The sequence below is a fragment of the Ambystoma mexicanum genome, chromosome 2p (assembly GCF_040938575.1).
Source record: "Ambystoma mexicanum isolate Mex_15411 chromosome 2p, UKY_AmexF1_1, whole genome shotgun sequence".
NCBI classification, from domain to species: domain Eukaryota; kingdom Metazoa; phylum Chordata; class Amphibia; order Caudata; family Ambystomatidae; genus Ambystoma; species Ambystoma mexicanum.
Genome location: NC_090923.1, coordinates 363,036,254 through 363,057,475, shown reverse-complemented (window position 1 = coordinate 363,057,475; position 21,222 = coordinate 363,036,254). Strand labels below are relative to the sequence as shown.

The 21,222-nt window shown below is 43.7% G+C and overlaps 1 protein-coding gene across 1 annotated transcript in view; it reads right to left on the bottom strand.

Moving 5' to 3' along the window:
- The window catches only part of ADAMTS9 (ADAM metallopeptidase with thrombospondin type 1 motif 9), a 1,221,593-nt gene that overhangs the window by 139,750 nt on the left and 1,060,621 nt on the right, over positions 1–21,222 (bottom strand). Inside the window, exon 34 of the mRNA XM_069643707.1 lies at positions 464–558. Coding sequence (XP_069499808.1) covers positions 464–558 — 95 coding nt within the window. The remainder of the gene's footprint in view (positions 1–463; positions 559–21,222) is intronic.

Below are 21,222 nucleotides of genomic sequence, written 5' to 3'. Positions count from 1 at the left end.
GGCTCCATGGATGCTCAGCAGCACAAGCGGACAAAGGGTAGGGCATCAAAAAAGGACAAGAGGCTCACAGACCGCAGCCAGCATCCAAAGGCAATGTATTCATATGTTTAATGTTTAAACTCCAGCCAACACGCTTCGCTCTGCAAACACTTCAGTGGGGCAGTGCAGACCTGACTGGCTCTTACAGGCTAGATGTAGTGTGTTTGCTTTTGAAATGAGGATACACTGGACACGCACAACAGTCTGTTAATGTTTACACTGACTCATAAGAATAGTCCCGTTTCTGTATTCACATATTTATTTTCCGGGTCAGTAACACAGGTCAAAGATTACACCTGTGAAAGTCACACATTCAGTCCAATTTCTATTTGAAAATGACTAATTGATAACATGACAGACTGTAAGAAACATAACTTTTACTCTAGTTACCGTATCTGCTCATTATTACAAGAGTGATAAGTACCTTCAATACCTTCCCTTTACTAATAACATTGTGCTCTCCGTCTTCGGTGACGCCTTTAAGGCTTTTAACATCCTTACAGCTTTCTGGTAATTTACCTGGAATAAAGGAAAAACAATTGTATTGAGGATTTCCATTAACAGAAATGCAGAGGATATTATCGATAATCCTTTTATATGTTCACTTAGTTTTTCTGCATATAAAGGGCTTTCATGCAAATGCTATGCAGGTTTGGGGAACATGGTTGATGCACTAGTTTTTCATTTTTTTTTTTTTTGCATTGACATATACGCCATTTGCTATAATAACGAATTTTACAATCCAAGGTTGGATTTGTTATGAATGTTTATGAATTAATCATTTATTGTAATAAATGTTTATCGGATGTGAATTGAATTCTTTCACTTCCCTATTGATGCAGTACTTGGCCTTTTCGAATATAATGGTGATTTTGTAGAAAATAGTCCTGTCCGCTTTGTTTTTCACCTAACAGAAGCATATACAATTCCGGCCCCATAGTTCTCCTATATATAACGTTGCTCCCCAAGTATGACCAAAGTTTAGATCTACCTGGCATCCCTGTTTCTTTGTTTTCATTGGGTAACATGGCACCAGACGAAGAATGAATGGGAATGAACAATCGGTCAATTATTCTGGGGAAGTGTGTATCGAGAGTGGCCTTCTGAGGAAACATTTCAATATACAAACTTTGGAGAGATGGTGCAGATCAACTTGGGGCCCGATTCATGGAATATTTTCCTATGGGATTGCGCCATTAGAAAGCACTTCCATGAATCAGGCCCACAATGTCAAGAGTTTGGGATGTTCCAAAATTTGGAATGTGGTAAAAAATGAAAAAAAGGACAAAAGCATGAGGGACATGGAGTAGCAGGAGAGACCAAGAGTGCTTTCAAATAGGAGAATAATACCTGAGAAAAATATACAGAATAATGTACCAGCAGTGGTACATTTTGAGGATATTAAGAGTCACGTAGGAGTTTGGTACCATTGAAAGCATGATTATCAAAAACTCTAAGCGGACGTACATCCTTAAATGTACTTGATATGGATGCCTTATTGGGACACTGTATCGTAATATCCAAATGGCAGTGCATATTCTCATTTTGAAGTATTGCATCGGTGACTTGAAGTTAGACACATTGTATCATGATTAAAATCACTCATTTCATTATTAAGTCAAGCGCTGCTGCACTTGGTTGCCCTTTCTTAGCTCGGAGGAGGGGCATGTGAAAAAAGCAGCAATTTCTCCCACGAGTTGTGCTTCCTGCCATTGCCAATACTTGGAAATACATTACTACTGGAGGGTTACTGCATGAAATAATCTGCCATTTGTGATGGCACAACTGGAGGATTCAAGATGGAGCACAGTTCTGTTATAAGGCTATTGAATGACACCAAGGTCATCAAGACTAGACTATTGTAATGCCCTCTACTGCGGCAACAACAAAACTGACATCCATAAACTCCAAATCTTACAAAATAATGCTCTCAGAGCAGCATTAGGCATCAACAAAAGAGTGCCCCTATCTACCTAATTGACAAACTGTCGAGAAGATCCTCCACCAGGCCCACTAGAACCATCAATGCCAATTGTCTCGTGGTACCCAGATTCAAATCCACTAAGATTGGTGGCAATAGCTTCCCGGTGAAGACTGCTAAACTCTGGAACTCCCTACCTCACGAGTTAAGAGCTGACCAACCCTACCTTCATTTCAGAAAGAGCTACATCGCCTTTCTCAACCAAAAGACATTACTGCCTACGTGACTACTGCATAACCGTCTGTAACTGATCACTCTATATGTCTGCCTTTGTAAATATGATATTTTACTTTTTCTCTAACTAAAACTATGATTGTAAACCATTGTATCTACTTTGCAAATGCACCTACCTTTATGTCTTCTGTATTTACTATTATGTCACTGTGATTCTCATTATGTAACTTGTAAGCTTTGCACATTCTTTTTGCTGCGCCCTCCTACCTCTGGGTCTGGTGCGCATTAGAAATTCAAAAAAACAAACAAACAAACAAACAAACAATACTTTGTGACCATATGAGGCTTGTGGCAGCATTCAGAGCCTCTTTTTAAGGTTACGGACCACAAAGGTGACGCGGAAGAGCAGTGTTATGTACAGTAGCCAGTATTTTATTAAAACTAAGAGATGGGTGCCATCACCCCTGCCAACTCCCACTCCAGCAACATATGCATTTCACTACCTTTTCTCATTTTCATCATCATTTTCCTTTCACCTATTTCCACTCAGTTGTCATTACCATCTTTTTTATGTCAATGTAGTTTGGTTTCTCCATGTAGGCCTTCATTACAGCTTTGGTGAATTTTCGTGGCACATTCTCGCTGACGGTCATTACAATTACTCTGGTGGTAGTCTTGAAAATGTCTGCAATTACCACCACTCGAGGCAGAAATGGATTATGTACAGTGGTCGGCCACACCCCTGAACTATTTTATTTATGCGCAAAAGGGCAAATCTGAATTTACAGGATGCATTACATAATGTAGGTAGTGGGACGATAAATGTAATGAGCAGATGGACGTGTTCTACCTAGAGCCTGCCCCCTCACTGCCGACATATTAGAACAGCAAGAGAAAAGCCCTATTTGGGACTCCATGTGTTGTCCCTATACCTCATTGAGTGTACAAGAGACGATATGTGCTCAGACAACCATACCGAATGTCCCCTCGCACTGAAAGAGTGGATGGATGTCGGCATGCACCTGTGGCTATCATGGAGCGCTGAGTGAAATCTGATGAGGGCAGAGTGATGTCATGAAGCAGATATACAAAGACATACTGAAACAATATGAAAATACTTAAGAGTGATGATGTAACTGAAGCAACAAGAGAAACATGCACAAAATGATAAAGTGGTCATATATGCAAAGAAGACAAAGTAACTTGCTGACCAATACATGTAAATATGCAGTAACGCAAAGATAGAAGAGACATATGAAGTTTGCTATAGAAGAAAATGTAACGTGGCTAGAATAGCCATAATGGGAAAATGGATGTCAGCTTGTGTAAGATTAATTCCAGCTACTGCCGAGAGAGACCAGGGCTGCACAGTCAGGGGATGTTGGGGAAACAGTTTTATGTGAAAAATAAAGAGGAGTCTATGTTGGCCAGGGATCAAGGATGCTATTTTGAGAAATAGCTGCAAGGCACAAAGGGAGGCAGACATATAGGCTATGAAGGTGAGATATGTTTCTCTTAGATGAATGAAGAAGAGAACATCTGCAAGATTCAAGTTTTGGACAATTAAAAATGTATAAAGTCTATACAAGGTGGAGTGAGTAAGTCTCTAGAGGCCAAGAGTAGCAAGAACACTGAACAACTCAAATATCAGTAAATAAGAGGTCAAAATGGACAAGTCGGAAGAAAGGGCTATTCTTTAAAGTGTGGATGAAGATAGTGATGTGCTTACACTCCCTTCAGTATCCCAGAACAGAGAGCAGGCTACAAGGTCAACTGCAGACAGGAAACTGTGGCCCATGGCCGGACTGATGAGACATGATGGACTAATTGGGAAAGTGGGGAGTAATCTGACAAGACTCAAGCACCTGGGTTTCGTTTGCTTACGTGCCGAAGCCGAGCCGAAGGTCCAAGGTTGGGTGAGAATGCCAACCAATCAGAGGGTCTATGGGGTGACCAGCTATACAATGTTGCATAGACCCTGCTGCCATTTTCTCTGCGATAATCCGTATTGTACATACTTAAAGGTAGTTCGAGGCGTGTCTTACAGCTAAGAGACAGCAATTGATGTACTAAACCCTATGTATATCAAAGGTACATATGTTCCCCTAACCAATCCCTCCCTTCAATAGGTTTTACAGTTTGCCAAGTAGGATGACAGCATAAATGACGCATACTGGGGTGTAAGACCTCCGTATAATCCAGTTTGTGTGTGAGTGTGCAAGCATCAGTCTGATGTCTACTAGTTTTCCCCTGCTTTATTGAACTGAGAATAAAGTAGTATTTTGCCATATACTTTGAGTCGGTCCGTGTTACGATGAAAGAGAGCACATTGCATGGCAACCATTTGATGAGGTGCTGTGAGTGACAACCACAAGATGGCCACCCCACATCCTTTGCCAACCCTTATACAAGGCACATTCCATGGCAACCACAAGATGGCCGACACGCGACATCTGACGTCATGCACGCCGCAGGGAGGAGTGCATTTCAAACAAACAAATACAGTTGCAGAAAGCGTCTCACTGCGTTGCAACTTTGTTGCTAGTTACAGTAGTTTGGCCCCTTTGCACTTGAAAGTGCTACTTTGTATCCCTCTCCCTTCATGCTTTCTTTTCTGCATTGCTTGCCACCAGAGACTTCCCTGAACCGCTCCTCTCTATTCTCTTGCCTCTTAACCCGCTACAGCTCCGCCTTCACAGAGTTAGTGTTTAAGTCTCAGCTCTTCAGTGACTTCATTCTACTATTCTACTACCCTCAATGTCATGAAGCCTAGTAAGATAGTTGTTTTTGTTGTCCCTTGTTCCCCTCCCTTGCCTCGTCACGCTCTGAAACATGTGTCTATGAGCGTGATACAAATAAAATATCAAATCATATTCGGAACTTGGATTCAGTCTTCCTGTTCTGCCTGCTTAACAGAACTTCTCATCTGGTTCTGCCTGCTCAACGGGACAGCCCATTTTATTCCACAATATTTTTGTACCCCCCTTCGAAGGGTTTTTTCCTTGGGACTGACCTTTCTGGCTTCTATCCCACCCTGTTCCTATCATGGGAGTTGTGGCAGCCAGGAAGGACAAGCCTTTTCTCCATGACACCAATACGTCAAACAAACCAGAGGTGACATCAAAGTCTGAAAGATTGCAACGCCGTGCGAAACCTGCGACTGACAAGACGCAGCTACAGGACTTGCTGACAGCAGTACAGAATCTTACCGTGGAGGTCCAAAATGGTAGGACTGAAAACACATATCTGCAGCAGGCCTTACAAGCATATTATGCTTTACATATGGGAACTGCAGGAACGCTTTCAACACTTTACAAGATTTCCAGAAACCCTAAACGTTTGAAAGAGTTCCTTGACACTTATTCTGTGCAATTATCCATTCCCAGGCCGACAGGGCAAAGGTAGGGTTTATGATAACCCACATGTCGGTTCGTGCCCTGGCCTGGGCAACGACTTTGATCTCAACAAATGACTGATACTCAACACTTATGCAGGCTCTGTTACAGCCTTGAAGAGGCTGTTTGACCGTCCCGATTTAGCCTATACCACGCAGGAAGACCTCTATAGACTTCCAACAGGGACACCTTGACATTTTGACCTGCACTGCTAAATTCAAGTAGTTGGCCTTACAAGCATATTGGTTGGATCAGGAGTGTTTCACTATATATCAATGGTGACTATCAGAAGACCTCAAAGACAAACTATCCTGTGTACCCAGACCGGCCACTTTGGACCAGTTGATACAACTGGTTATTCAGATTGATTATAGGATACAGGAAAGTAAACAAGAGCAAAGAAAACATCACTCTTCTAATTCTCAACCTTTTCCCTCCACCAGTAACCAACATGAGGTACTGAAGGATACAACCGAACCTATGCAGTTAGGAACAACTAGAGGTCCCCTTTCTTCAGAAGAAATAAACAGACGCAGTGATCACAGACTCTGCATGTACTGTGTGTTAGGGGCTTGTCCTTTGGCACCACGGCGCAAGGTAAACTCCAACTCCCGATCCTAGCAGGGTCACAGGATCGAGACTGATTGCAAGATCGCTCTCAACAAGACAACAGTGTTATCCTTGTTGTGGTGAAAGAACCTTTTCCATTATTGGTTCTGGCAGTGATGTTACAACTCACGGAACAACATTCAATCAAGGTATCGGCATTGGTGGATTCAGGAGCAGCAGGTGTCTTTATAGATAACTCATTGGCCAAACAGATGGGCGTTACCTTAAAGAAAAAAGAAAGAGTCGATAGACGCCTATTGGAAAGTGGACCCATAAGGGACAATACATTACCAGTCTGATCTTATTCAAGCTGCCGATTATCCTATCATCTTGGGAATTTCTTGCCTCATCTCTCATAAACATACATAAATTGGAAAGCACACAGTGTTCTTGGGTTCAGAGAACTGTGTTACATCTTGCATCACAGCTTCCCTACCAATTTCAGTCATTGCTTCCCCTTCACATACCAATTCGACTATTGCTATGGTTGCTACAACACTACCACTAAAGTATACACCATATAAGGACATTTTTAAAAAGAGGATCTTAAGTCATTGCCTCCACATAGACCTGAAGATTGTACCATTCAACTTCTGCCCAACACCACGGTACCTTTTAACCACATGTTTCGCCTCTCACCAGCTGAACAGATTGCTCTAAAAGCATATTTGCAGGAACACTTGGCTAATGATCTCATTAGAGAGTCGGTATCTTCTGCAGGCTGCTCGCATTTTATTTTTATTCCAAAAAAGGAGTTCATAGAACATGGGCGATGTTTGGACTATAAAGGCCTAAATGCAATGATGACTAAGGATAGATACCCCTTAGCTCTATTCCAGACAATCTTGATGCAGTATAGGATGCTACCATATTTACAAGGCTGGACCTTCATAGAGCATATCACTTGATAAGAATCCACAAAGATGATGAGTGGAAAACAGCCTTCAGGATGCCCTTTTGGCACTACGAATATAGAGCCATGCCTGTTGGCTTGGCTAATGCTCCCTCAGTGTTTCAAAGATTTATGGATCACATCTTTGCGTACCTTCTCTTTCACACTCCCTTAGTATATCTCAATGATATAGTGGTGTTCTCCAAGGATGCGAAGGATCATACCAAACACAACATTGAGGTCCTTGCATGTTTGCAAAGGAATCACCTGTAATTTAAACTGGAAAAATGTATCTTCGACACAACATTAGTACCTTATCTGGGTTACATATTATCCAAAGATGGTATATCTATGGACCCACGTAAACTAAAAGCAATCTTAAATTGGAGAAGACCATCTTCTGTAAAAGAAATCAACAGTTTTTGGGACTAGCACATTTTTACAGGAAATGTGGCCCTTCATTCTCCAAAATAGTGTTATCCTTGACATCTCACTTAAAAAAGAACGTTCTGTTCAGCTGGGATTCCATAACCGAAAGCGCCTTTCAAACTCTTAAGACTGCATTCACTACCTCTCTATTATTGAAACAACCAGTCTTCAAACTTGAGACTGATGCTTCAGAAAAAGATATAGGGGCTGTGCTCAGGCAAGTAGGAGAAGACAATTAAGAACACCCTATTGCATTCCATTCCAAAACCTTACTGCCTTCGGAGATCCATTATTCAGTCCTCGAAAAGAAATTACTGGCTGTGAAGGTGGCATGCATGCAATGGTGACATCAACTTTTTACGAGCAGAACAGGAAACGGAAATAAGAGCTGATCACAGAAAGCCTTCTTATTCTACAATTCTTTGAATGCAGAAATGGTCATCAGGCCAAATGGGTGCATTTCTTTCTTCAATTCCGCTTTCATTTGACATACATTCCAGGTTTACAGAACATGGTCGCAGATGCCCTATACCGGTTGTTAATGACTTCATCGGACTTGCAACTCAAACCAGAAAGGGTGTTTCCTCACACAACATTTATATTCCAAATAAATATGTTCCTACCTCGAATCAAAGGCGCCATCACTAGCTCCACCGATCTTCAGTCCTTTTCTAAATGTGCACTCCTTCCAAAACAAGGAATGTATTTCATGGGTAATGCTCTCTTTGTCCCTACAGAACCCCTGAGAAGAGAAGTATTGGTATTAGCGCATAATTCCGAAATAGCTGGTCATTGTGGTGTTCCTTCTACTTTTCATCTGGTTCGATGAAATTTGTGGTGGCCTAGGATGAGCCGAGATGTGGCATTGTTCTGCCATACCTGTCAACTTTGTGCAGGAAGACTCCTAGGAACAGATCAGTGAGCAAATTGACAAAACTCATCTTGCCTATTTGACCGTGGCATACTATAGCTACTGGCTTCATTGTTGAGCTGCCTTCTTCTGAAAAATACAAAGTAATCAGGCTCACAGTAGATGCCTTTCCTAAGATTGCCCATTTTACACCTTGTAAGTCACTCCCGGGTGCTTCAGAGATGGCTTATATCTTTTTTACCACCATTTTCAGAATGCACATCAACATATTATCTGATCGTGGCTCACAATACACCTCCAAATTCTAGACATCTCTCTGTTCCAATCTAGGCATTTCCAAAAGCATGTCATCAGGATACCATCTTCAGTCCAATGCATTGACAGAAAGAACACATCAGACATTGGAATAATATCTCTGTTGGTGTTTTTCCTCACACAGAAAAATGTGGGTCCTCCTATAACAATTCATATGACTCTGCTATAGGGATGATTCCTTTTTTCTGTAACTATGGTTTTCATCCCACTTGGTTACCATCACTGTCTTTGACAAGTTCAAATGTTCCGGCTGTTGAAGAACTACTGCAGGGTTTACATGAAACACACAAGAAAAAGCCTTATGTAGTTTACACAATATGCGTCTACAAGCAAACAAATACACCGATCTACACAGAAACCCTGATCCGGGTTTAGAAAAAGAAGACAAAGCCTGGCTATCCACCACGTTTCTACTTTTGCGTCTTAAAGCAGGAAAACGTGCAGCCAAGTACTTAGGACCTTTCACAGTCTCGAAGTTCATAAACCCTGTAAACTGCCAAATACATGGAGAAGGATTCATCCTGTTTTTCATGCCTCTCTTTTGAAGCCCTACAAGAAATCTTTGATACATCCACAAAGAAAAAAGCATCTTCCTGTTTTCATTGATGAAGAACCTGAAAATGAAGTGGCCAATATTTGTGAAACCCGGTATTTCCGACGAGTATTACAGTACCTCATTGGCTGGAAAGGCTACAGACTTGCAGATCGTACTTGGGAGCCCGCAAAGCATGTTCATGTCCTCTTACTGATACAGCACTTTCATAGACTTCACCTGTGGAAACCCAGCAGGTCTAGACGCGGAAGGGCACATGCTCTTACATTCCGATCCCCACAATGTTCCGTGTGGGATCGATGGAGACAGGCCACAGCATGCCAACCATTCGGCGATGTGCTGTGAGTGACAATCACAAGATGGCTGCCGCCACATCTTTTGCCAACCCTTATTCAAGACACATTCCATGCCAACCACAATATTGTCGACCCGCAATGTCTGACGTCAAGGGCGCTGCAGGGAGGAGCGCATTTCAAACAAACAAATCCAGTTGCAGAACGCAGCTCGCTGCGTTGAAACTTTGTTGCTAGTTACACTAGGTTCCTAACTCTGCACTTGGAAGTGTGACTTTTTATCCCTCTCCATTCCTGCTTTCTTTTCTGCATTGCTCGCCACCGGAGCCTTCCATGAACTGCACCTCTCTATTCTCTTGCCTCTTACTTTGCTGCAGCTCTGTTCTTGCAGAGTTGGTGTTTAAGTCCCATCTCTTCAGTGACTTCATTGTACTCTTTGGAACTTGGATGCCGTCTTCTTGTTCTACCTGCTCAATGGAACATCTCATCTAGTTCTTCCTGCTCAATGGAACATCTCATCTTGTTCTGACTGCTCAACGTAATATCCCATCTTGTTCCAAATTTTTTTTTATACCCCTTTGTAAGGTTTTTTTTTCCCTTAGGTCTGGCCTTTCTGGCTGCCAGCCCACCCTGTTCCTATCCAGGGAGTCCTGGCAGCCAGAAAGGACAGGCCTTTTCCCCATGAAACCAAGATGTCACACCGACCACAGGTGAGATACAAGTCTGAAAGCCCAGTTATTTGATCTGAGATCTTTATTGGTAATCCATCTAGCACAAGAGATGCTTCAAGGTGTTAGAGCACATTCTGTTAGCAGAGGACGGTTAAGGTCTAATCTAACTAGGCCCAGATCTAGACCTCCGGACGTTTGACTGCTGCGTAATAAGATACAGTTGACAGGAACCCCTTTGAAGAAATTCCTGTCTGGTCCCGGCAGGTACCCCATGGATGGAAGGCAAACTGATCAGTTGGGAAAGAGCTGATGCTGAGGGACTCGAGCTGAGCCATGGATGTAAGTAGAACATTTAAAGTGGCACAAATAAGGGGAGGGACTGTGTTGTAAATAATATGTATAAAAGTAAGGGGATTCTTGGGGATAATAAAGATGAGAAATAGATACCTTGATTCCTGGTTCCAAGAGGGGGCAAGGGTACGCACTAAAAAAAACTCCAAATAAGGGAGTTAAGGTTTCTTGAGGCAAGGCCAACAAGAAGAGTACGTATCAAACTCCAAGATGGAGTAAAAATGAGATGAGATACATTTACTAAAGGTTATAAAAGAAGGTGTAGACCGAAAAACTTAATTGCACATGTGTATGGGGTTATTATATGTCAGTATTAAACGTTTGTTGTGATTAGATTAATAGATATAAAATTATAGTAAAGCATTAAGGTGATTATTAGATTTGTAAAGATTGACGTCAATCAAGAAGATAAAAATAAAAGGAAACTAATAAATGAATAAAAAAGAGACTACAAAGATCAATGACAAAACAATGAGATACTAAAAAATGATATAAAGTGTAAATGAAGGGTCGGCCACCAGGGGGTCCTTCTTCCGTGTGAGCTCCCATCCTGAGGTCCAAAAAAGTGGAATGAGCCCCCGCTTTTGGAACCTCCCCGGGGAAGAAATTCGCACCACTGATGTGTGAAGGTCTCCGCTACACACAGGAAAAAATCCAGATGAAATCACCCTGGCTTCCCATTAATACCGTTGTGGGACTCTCGGACGAAAACAAAACTAGATTTTGTTTCGAACGCGGCCTGAAGACGAGATCGCCGGGAATAACAGCTGAGCCGCTAATCCGCAGAACGAACATTAAATGCTGTACCTCTGTGTCTGCCCAATACTATTACCCAACACGGGGAACTGGCGCAGTAAGGAAACAAGTGCGAAGGGGAGGTGAGAGAGCTCCAGAGGCTCCGAGAGCCCGCACCATGGCAGCCGCAGCATTTCTCCCGACGCCCTGTACCGCCGTGACATGCGGCTCCCGGACGAAACAAAGATAAAGATCCTTCCCTGCCTTTGAGAGAGGAGCCCCGCTACGAGACCAGTGTGCCTCTCCTGGCGGATCGAACGAAAGGGCGATTGTGCCGGACTGCGGGCGCTGCCCGGGAGATACAAGAAGCAATGCAAACGCTTCCCTCAGAGCACAAAAGTAAGTGGCAACCAACAACACCTCCCCACCGCCCTATATTATAAAACGGACCTACTCCTGGGCCCCGCTCCTGCCGGATTATACACCGCCTCCACCCTGGGTCCCAAAACAACAACCCTGAAAGCAGGCGATCAGGGGCCCGGCCATACCCCAGCTCATTGGCACTCACATATCACGCGTATGGTTCCTCTGTGACACGAGACAACTCGCCTTGTGCATAACCTGCAGGCCTGTTAGGTGATTGTCAAACGTACTTCTGACCAAAATCATCGGGTACGCCACACGGGAAGGCCGTAAGATGTTTCATAAAGTTCTTTGGGCCCTCCCCATATAAGAAGAGCGTAAAGCCTCCTGAGGGAGGGGGGAAAATAAAATAGAAAAGGAGATGCAATCAGCTGCATGCACCTACTGACCTTAGCCCGCAAAGCACAAGCATAACACTGCTCTACCCCCGCGAGCAGGAGGACGAGGAACAGATTTGCCCACCTCCCATGGTAAGTCATCCCAAGGAGGTCATATAACCTCCCATCAACCCACCTTCCCAGAGATACCATCAACCTCCGTGAAAGTCGAGGACCCCACTCCAGAGCCAAGGGGTCAGTGGAAGGCAAAGGGTACGAGGAACGGGACCCGTAACAGGACCGTGACCCCCGCTGGGGACCATTATAAGATATTAGGGGAGCCTCCGGCAAGCCCATCCATGGGTCTACCCAAAGGGATTGAACCCTATTCCAATCACGACAACAGATACAACCTACATCACCAAGGGTAAGGCCCCCAGGGATCAAACAAAAAGAACTACAATAAAGGATAACAGAAAAAAAGGGGCGTGTACCTCGTCGGTGGTAGTAATATCCCTGAAATCCCCATCACCTAACACTCTGAAAACAGGGAATCAGGCGTATGAACGCGCAACAGAAGCTGGCCATCTACGCATACGACCCGACAGCCCCTCACCCCGTCGACCCCAATATGGCATCAGCACCAACCACGAATGCAGAAAATGCTGCCACAAAAGGAGATATAGCAGCTTTATTGACGGAAATAAAAAACATGGGAGCCAATATAGGGGGAAAAAATCGACAAACTCACACAGCGCCTAGATAACATAGAGGACAGGGTCGAAGGAGTTGAGAACAATCAAGCATCAATAGACATTCTGGAAACACAATTGGCCCACAGAATAACTAAACTAGAACAGAGAGGAGAGTTCAAACTTAAGATGGATGATTTGGAAAATCGGGAAAGAAGAAACAATTTGTGCTTTTTCGGGATTCCGGAGAAAGAAGGTGAAACGGAGGAGGGCCTCAAAACAACACAGCATGACATCATAAAACTACTAGCCGCGGACGAGAACATTGATGAACCCAAGACGGAGCGCATCCATAGAGCAGGAGGCCCACCTGGAGGCCCGAGATCAGTCCTAGCGCGGTTTCATCGATATCAAGACAGAACAAGAGTGCTGGAGAAGGCAAGGAGCGGGGGCACCATTATCTTAAGTGGAGCACAAATAACGATATATCAAGACCTCTCCTCCCTGACTTTGGCCCTGAGGAAAATGTGTAAACCTTTCACGACATGGCTGAAAGCTCGGGACACTCGCTACAGATGGGGATACCCCTTCTCCCTTTCTTTCGAACATGAAGGCACAAAGATCAGGCTGAACTCAGAGAAACAAATCAGAGCGTGCATATCCGATTTATTGTGTCCGCAAGAACAGGAGGAAGATCGAGAATATATTCCGAAAGATGGGAGGGAATGGCGCATTCAAGGCCCAAAGAGAAGGAAGGTGAAGGGTTCGAGGAAATACCGTAGAGGTAACCTCTCTCCTGAAAGGGGTAACTAACCATCGACAAGTATGGTACATTTTGCTTGATTGTCATTCGATGGCAAGGGACACGGGTGCTGATTGTTGAACTGTGATAGAAACCTCTATACATTTTGAAGACATGTGCTAACCCCGGGGGGAGGTCAGCGGGGCTCATTAGTTATGTTGACAATATTCTTGCAAAGGGACCGTGAGGTAACGGTCTCCACTGGTGGTTCGAATCCAGGCTAGTGCTTTCAACTAAGCTCGATCGGACGCCACCAAACTCGGGGAGGGAGGGGGGCGGGATGGTGGGGATCGGGAAATAGGGACAAGGGAATATATTATTGCAAGAGCTAATTCAGGAAATGGGAAAAACAGAATGGTAACATGCTCAATTTGTAGACAGATACACTGGTTGAAATGGTCAAACACTATGTGTAACCTCAGATACCACAGCTATGATGACTGCTGAAACTCACAGCAGGGGCTCCATAAGGGTGGGTACGCTGAATGTTAAAGGCCTCAATTCACTGACAAAGAGATCCCTTGTGTTCAGAGAATTCCATAGATCAAAACTTGACATTCTTCTATTGCAAGAAACTAAATATATGAAGGGCGATGAGAGGGCGGTTCTGGGAAAGCGGACAGGGACAGAATTCTGGGGTTCGGGCCGCTGAGAAGAGGAGGAGTGGGAATACTCATCAGAAAGGGGATAGACTTCAAGACTACCAAACTCTGGTCAGATGCGGAAGGCCGAGCCTTACTAGTTTCAGGATCTATTGGGAATGTGTCCACTACGATTGCCACAATCTACTCTCCCAATGTCGGTCAAGCAAGATTCCTTTCCAAAACAATTCCCAAAATCATGTTAGAATCCTCTGGTAATGTCATCCTAGGAGGGGACTTTAATATATGGGCGGACCCCACACTAGATTGGAAACCTGGTAACCCAGAGACACGAGACGGGGCTGGAGAAGATCCCACTCACTTTAGGGAGATGATAGAACTGTATGGAATGAATGATGTGTGGAGATGAATGCATCCGGAGGAGAGAGGTTACACCTTCTTTTCAGCCCCACACAACACACTTACTCGCATCGATTTACATTTACTTCTCTAAAGACTTATACAACACAACTTCAAATACGGAGATCACTCCGGTCACATGGTCGGATCATGATATGGTGACTGCTGATATACAATGGGAATCCTTGCCAGTTAGGGGAGGGAAATGGAGATGTAACGAGACCCTATGGAAAGATCCCGTCTTTAAGTCTGAGATGTAAACCGAAATTACCAAATATTTTCGATTGAATGACACCGGGGAGGTCTCTAAGCAGGGGGTCTGGGATGCGAAAAAAGCAACCTGAAGGGGGATCCTCATGAGGGAGGGAGCCAGCAAAAAAAGGGAGAGAGCCCTGATCGAAAACAAAATCCGTGGAGAAATTACCCAACTAGACAATGAGGCAAGAAAAGGAGACACGTTAGACCCCATAAAAGTTAGACCCCATAAAAGTCAGCAAAGCTAGGAAAAAGAGGGAAGAACTCCACCACCTAGAACATGGCCAAATAGTCTGCAAACTTCTATTGTTGAAACAGAAATTCTATGAGAAAGGAGATAAAGCGGACGCACTGCTTGCGGCTAGGTTGCGAGAACAGCGGGCAGAACGAAGGGTCCAGGAAATAGTAGATGGAGGGCCCAATAGAGAGATTAGTAAGACCACCATCCCAAAGCCTTTGCAGACTTCTACGAGGCATTGTATACCCCAGAGACAGACCCAGACCCGTCTAACATTGAGTCCTATTTAGCCGATATCAATATGCCCAAATTAACAGGTACTGAATCAGCGAACTTGGATACTCCCATAACTGGGGAGGAGATACGGGAAGCGATAAAAAGACTCACCCTAGGCAAATTCCCAGGAGAAGACGGCTATACGGCTGGTTTCTATAAGACATTTAGCACACAACTCACACCCTTCCTAGAAACAGGAAAACCCCCAGACTCCTTTGTTAGAGCCCTCATAACGGTCATCCCAAAAGAGGGGAGAGACCCCAAAAGATGCGGAACATATCACCCCATATTTCTGCTTAACGTAGATGCAAAAATGTACACAAGAGTCCTGGCTGCCAGAATCGAATCATTCATACCCCATCTTATCCACCCCGATCAAGTGGGCTTTATATTAGGTCAGCAGGGATCTGATACCATGCGCAAGACTTTGCACTTGGTGCAAGCTTCCCACAACTTGAACACAGACCCCTCATTATTCTCCATCGACACAGAAAAAGCTTTCGATAGGGTAGACTGGGATTTTCTAATGAGTGTTCTCCACAAGATTGGAATGGGCCCCAAACTTAGAAGAGGCATTCAGGCAGTCTATACGACACCCAAAGCCTCGGTATTTTTAAATGGGAAATACTCCAGGTGGTTTCAACTAAAGCGAGGTACCAGGCAGGGATGCCTCCTGTCGGCCATTTTGTTTGCTCTTTCACTTGAACCACTGGCGCAAAATATAAGGACAGACACCCAAATAGAGGGAATGCACTTAGGACAGACAGAGTACAAAATAGCATTGTATGCCAATGACATAATCCTGCATCTGGCCAACCCAGAAAGATCCATCCCTCGAGCCATATCCCTCCTTGAGGAATATGGTCAGTTATCTGGATTTAAAGTCAATCGAACCAAATCGATATTGTTTCCCCTACAAGGGTCCGCAGAAGTAAATGAAACCAAATACTCCTTTCTTGGACTAACACTTGAACACGACACCCTACGATACTTAGGTATACAAATCACAAAACAAATAGAAACCCTATATGAAGCCAATTTCCCAAAACTCCTTGAAGAATTTCATGCGGACCTGGATAGATGGAGCAAATTGACAATATCATGGCTCGGACGACTCAACGCAATAAAAATGACCTGTCTTCTGAGGTTTCTGTACCCCTTCGAGATGCTTCCCATCAAAATACCAGAACACTACTTCATAGAAGTCAAAAATGCGACCTTAAAATTCCTGTGACAGGGGATAGGGGAAAAAAGCCAGAATAGCCAACAACACTTTGACATTGCCCAAAGACAAGGGCGGGGTGGGCCTTCCAGACCTCAAGAACTACTATGATGCTACCCAATTACGGGTACTCATTCCTCACCTGTGCAATCTGAATGATCCACAGTGGATAGCAATGGATAATCACTACCTGAATCCGGCAACAGTCTCAGAGTGGCTATGGACCCCCTGGAAGAGAATATTAAATAAGTTAAAGGCACATCCGATCTTAACCATATGGGAGGTAAGGAGAGAAGGTCCAGAGATGAGGAAAATTACGACATGGCCGTCCCCATTAAGCTACTTATGGTCCCCGGGCATAAATAATCACATCCCCAACGTCGAGAGATTTCAGGCGTGGTATGAAGCGGGGCTGGAACGGGTAGGCCAACTCCTCCGAAGCGAATCCTTTATTACATGCCCAGAATTAACGGATGCCCTAAAGATAGGTGTACTGTCCACATTCCACTACTTACAGATTAAAGGAGTCTTGACGAAACCAGAATGGAGAGACAAACTGAGTAGAGAACTCCTCCCTTTTGAAAAATTGTTAAGACTCCAAGACTGACAGGAAGGGCCTGATATCTGCCATGTATAAATTGTTGATAGCGGCCGGCAGAGGAAATATGGATAATCTCAGAGCAAGATGGGAGAAAGATATGATGACGGAAATAGATAAAGAAAAATGGGATAGAATGTGCCGTATGGCAACACGCACTTCCATATCATGCCAATACAAACACCATGCCATCAAGCTTCTACACCGATGGCAGTATGACCCCTACAAACGATCTAAAATGTATCAGTCATCTAGCCCCTTGTGTTGGCGTGAAAGTGGACAAACTGCAGACTATTGTCACATGTGGTGGGGTTGTCCTCGAATCAAGATCTATTGGGATGAGGTCCTGGGGTGGATCAGGGACCTAGACGGGATCCAGAGAACAGCAGACCCCCATCTTGTCCTATTTGGCCTTGAGAGACTTGAGGATGAGTGGAAGAGAGTCCACGGACTGGCTATCCATCTTTTGCTCGCCGCCCGAGCTCTCCTGGCCACGAAGTGGAAATCAATCACGACCCCGACTGAGAATGAATGGGTTAACGTTAATGTCTCTTCCTAAATATCTTCCTTCCCGAGCCCTTCGCTCATCCGTCTCCAACTCCCTCAGGGTCAGCCGCTTCTCGAAGCAACAAGCTGGGGGTAGATCTCTCTCCGCGGCAGGGGCCTCCCTCTGGAACAGCCTTCCTGCCTCCCTGAAACTTGAGGAGAACCATCTCCGGTTCCGGAAGCACCTCAAAACCTTCCTCTTTGCTTCTGCTTTCTCTCTCCCTCTCCCCTGCTAAATTCTTCACTGAAACTGCACTGAATCTGCAACTGGGCCTCTCTCACCGACCTCGGTCCTGGGCCCAGCCACTCTCCACTTGCACTGCCTCACTGGCAATCCCTGCACTGCGGGACTGTCTCTGTATCCCCACAGCCTCCCCTTCCCAGCACTTGTTTGCACTTACCTTGCACTTGCCACCAGCTGGCCCTATTTATTTATTTTATTCTACTTACTTGTACTGCACTTCCCCCCTCCCCTTCCCCATGCAATTTTTCCCTTCCCCCTACCCCTGCACTTGCGCGATCTGAATGACACCTGGCCTAGTAGGATCGTTGTCTGTCTTCCCCTTGTTCCCCCCTCCCTGCCTCGTCGCGCATTGAAACACTTGTGTATAGGCGCGTTACAAATGCCTTATCATATCATATCAATGAACATATGCACCATGGAAAAAATTACTGAATCCCTTCATGGCAAAGCGACCCAATGTGACATCCTATGGACAGATTTCCTAGACAAACACATGTCAGATCCTATGCAGTGAGGGTATCCAACGCGTAGAGAGTTTAAACAAGATCCCCCCCGTCCATGAGTTCATCCCCTTTTATGTTCTGATCCCAACTCCCCGATATTTTATAAGTTGTAGGTGAAGTATAATGAAGCACCCCCCATTAAAAGGAGACCCCGAAAATGTTTCAAGGAAAGCCATCAGCCCACGGAAATACGAGCAAGAGCATGAAACCACAGTATCCCGGTGAGATGAATCCCTAGCCCTAGGGGGGACAGAAGAGGGGGGAGGGTATAACCAAATAAAGGGGACGAGAAAAGGTTTTTTTTTGTGGATCTCTTTGTTATTCAAATATGTTTACAAGAATGGACTCAACAGAAGTACATCGATGTTATCAAATCATTTGAAGTGGCATTTTTTTTTCTCATTGTATGACCAATGCAGACATGTATGTTTTCTTTTCTCTCTTGTCCTCGAGGGATCTGTTATGTGTTAAAACCTAATAAAATCATTTTTTTTTAAAAAAAAGTGTAAATGAAGGAACAAAAAGAACATTGCTGTATAGATTTTAAAAGTAGTTAAACACATTTGGATTTTGGATGATAAGCAGCGATTGATGATGCATGCTCATATTGATCAGTGTGGTAAATTTGATAAAATAAAGAAAAGAATAAAAGGTTGTGTAAGAATAGACAGTTGAAATGGACTTGTCATCATGGGGGACACTACACTTCTCCACTTATGCAGAACATTGCCAAGATATACAGCTAAAATACGGAAGCTATCCGAGTAGGTTCAACCAAAAGAAAAACAGTGTAAAAAAATCACATTAAAATACATGAGAGAGTGGGAAAAGGGGTCTCACTCACTCCAGGTCAAAAGAATCAAATCCTCAAAATCCAGAAAAGTTGCTGGGGGTCTCTAAGGTAGAGGGCATTGGCACATTTCTGAGAATTCTCCTTAACAATGATAATATTCGATTTTGTAATATTTGGATGCAGATTGAGTTGATTGGCATAAAGAGCAAAGAGCTCTAGCTTAGCGTGTAGCCCAAACAGAGTGATGTTGAAAAGCAGATGATATCGGCAAATGCTATCCAGTGAATATTAAGTTTGCCTAGTCTCGCCAGACAGTTAATACTTTGAAACCATACAGAGTCCATATCAGCCAGGTATAGATTAAATAATATTGCAGCCAAGTTGCAGCCCATTGGATCAGTCAAGGTTCCCTGCTGAGATATTCTTACTTTGATAGTCGTCTTTCATGCAACATGGCTAGTAGTGAAATTGTGTGTGGCTGGAATCCCATGTCAGACATCTTTCTCAAAAGCACATTACGAATGACGCAGTCAAATGCTGCAGTTAAGTCAACGGACCCCATACAAATGGGGCCACAGAGGCAAAGCTTGCTCTTTTCAAATAAATATGCTAGGATTGTGGCATTTAGTGTGGTGCCCATCTGCCGTCAAAATCCCACTTGGAATCGTGAAAGAGAGTTGTTTTGTTTTATGTGGGCTTCTAGTTTTTTAAGAATTAATATGGCGAATATCTTTTCAGAAACGTCTAATAGCGCAATTGCACTAAAATTACCTCGATTGGCAGGGTTGCCTTTTTTGAATAGCGGTATAATGATTGCAGCATGCCATGAGGTTGGTATTTTGTTATGAATATAGATATTGTTGTATTTAGTTTTGAGTATCAGGGCCCAAAGACTTAGGTCATGTTTGATCACGCAGGCTGGAATGCCGCCAGGACCTGGTGCCTTTGAGTAGTTCAGTCGCGATATTGCCCATTCTATATCCGCTTTTGTCCAGGGACATGCATCAAATTTGTGTGTACATTTCGGTGGCTGCTCCCCTGTTAAATCGTATAGGTAAATGGTATTTGTCCAGAAAATAGACAGACCATTTCTCAGCTGCTATAGAAGATGGAAAAGGGTCAGCCTGATTCGGAGAGACGGTTCTTAGTACGGCCCATACAGATCTTCTTTTGTTGGCACATAGATTAGCGATGATCTTTTGATTATCAGCTATTCGCAATAGATATTTGATATTTATTTCTATGTGAGTTGTAAATAATGTTCTTTCTGTTCAGATATTCTTTAATAGGTAAATGTAATTTCTTCAAATCGCGAGTGGGGAGACTTATCATATCGCTTCAGGAAGAAATCCTCACTGAGTTTAGACAGCATTGCAGACGTTACTTTGTTATAAATTGCTTTAGTAAGATGAATACTAGAGACAGCAGAGCACCTGCTGTTAATGTTCGCAATCTCTTGGGAGATCATATCAATTAGTTTTCCACACAAATAGGCACTCCATCTGATCAACAGCATTGGGCGATCCTTCTCCAGAAAGTTCAATGAGGGTTCAATTGTAAGCAGTGAGCCCTTCACATAGGTGTTAGTTGAAATTATTAAGTGATCTCCTAATGTTGGATCTGTAGTCGCTACTGAGTTGAAACACAGCAGGAGATGGACGGATGCTGCAAAATAGTCGATGCAAGACGTTTTTATTCCGCTATGCCACTTAAAAGGTGAGGCTTCAGGATTACATTCTAAGAGTTGAATGTCCAATTATCAAGAAAATCTTTCCATCTTACCCCATTATTTATTGCTGCCAAATGATGTGCAGCGGGCCCCTTAAAAGTTGCAGTTAAAGTCTCAGGGAGACAGCATGCATTGAAATCACCTCCTATTATGATGTTATACAAGGGATTTGTCAAATATGCATCATCGAGGATGGCATCAAGATGTTCAAAGATGCGATCAAGAGGTTTCTTTAAGGGGTTCCAATATAAAGATCTGATTATAAATGGATCTTC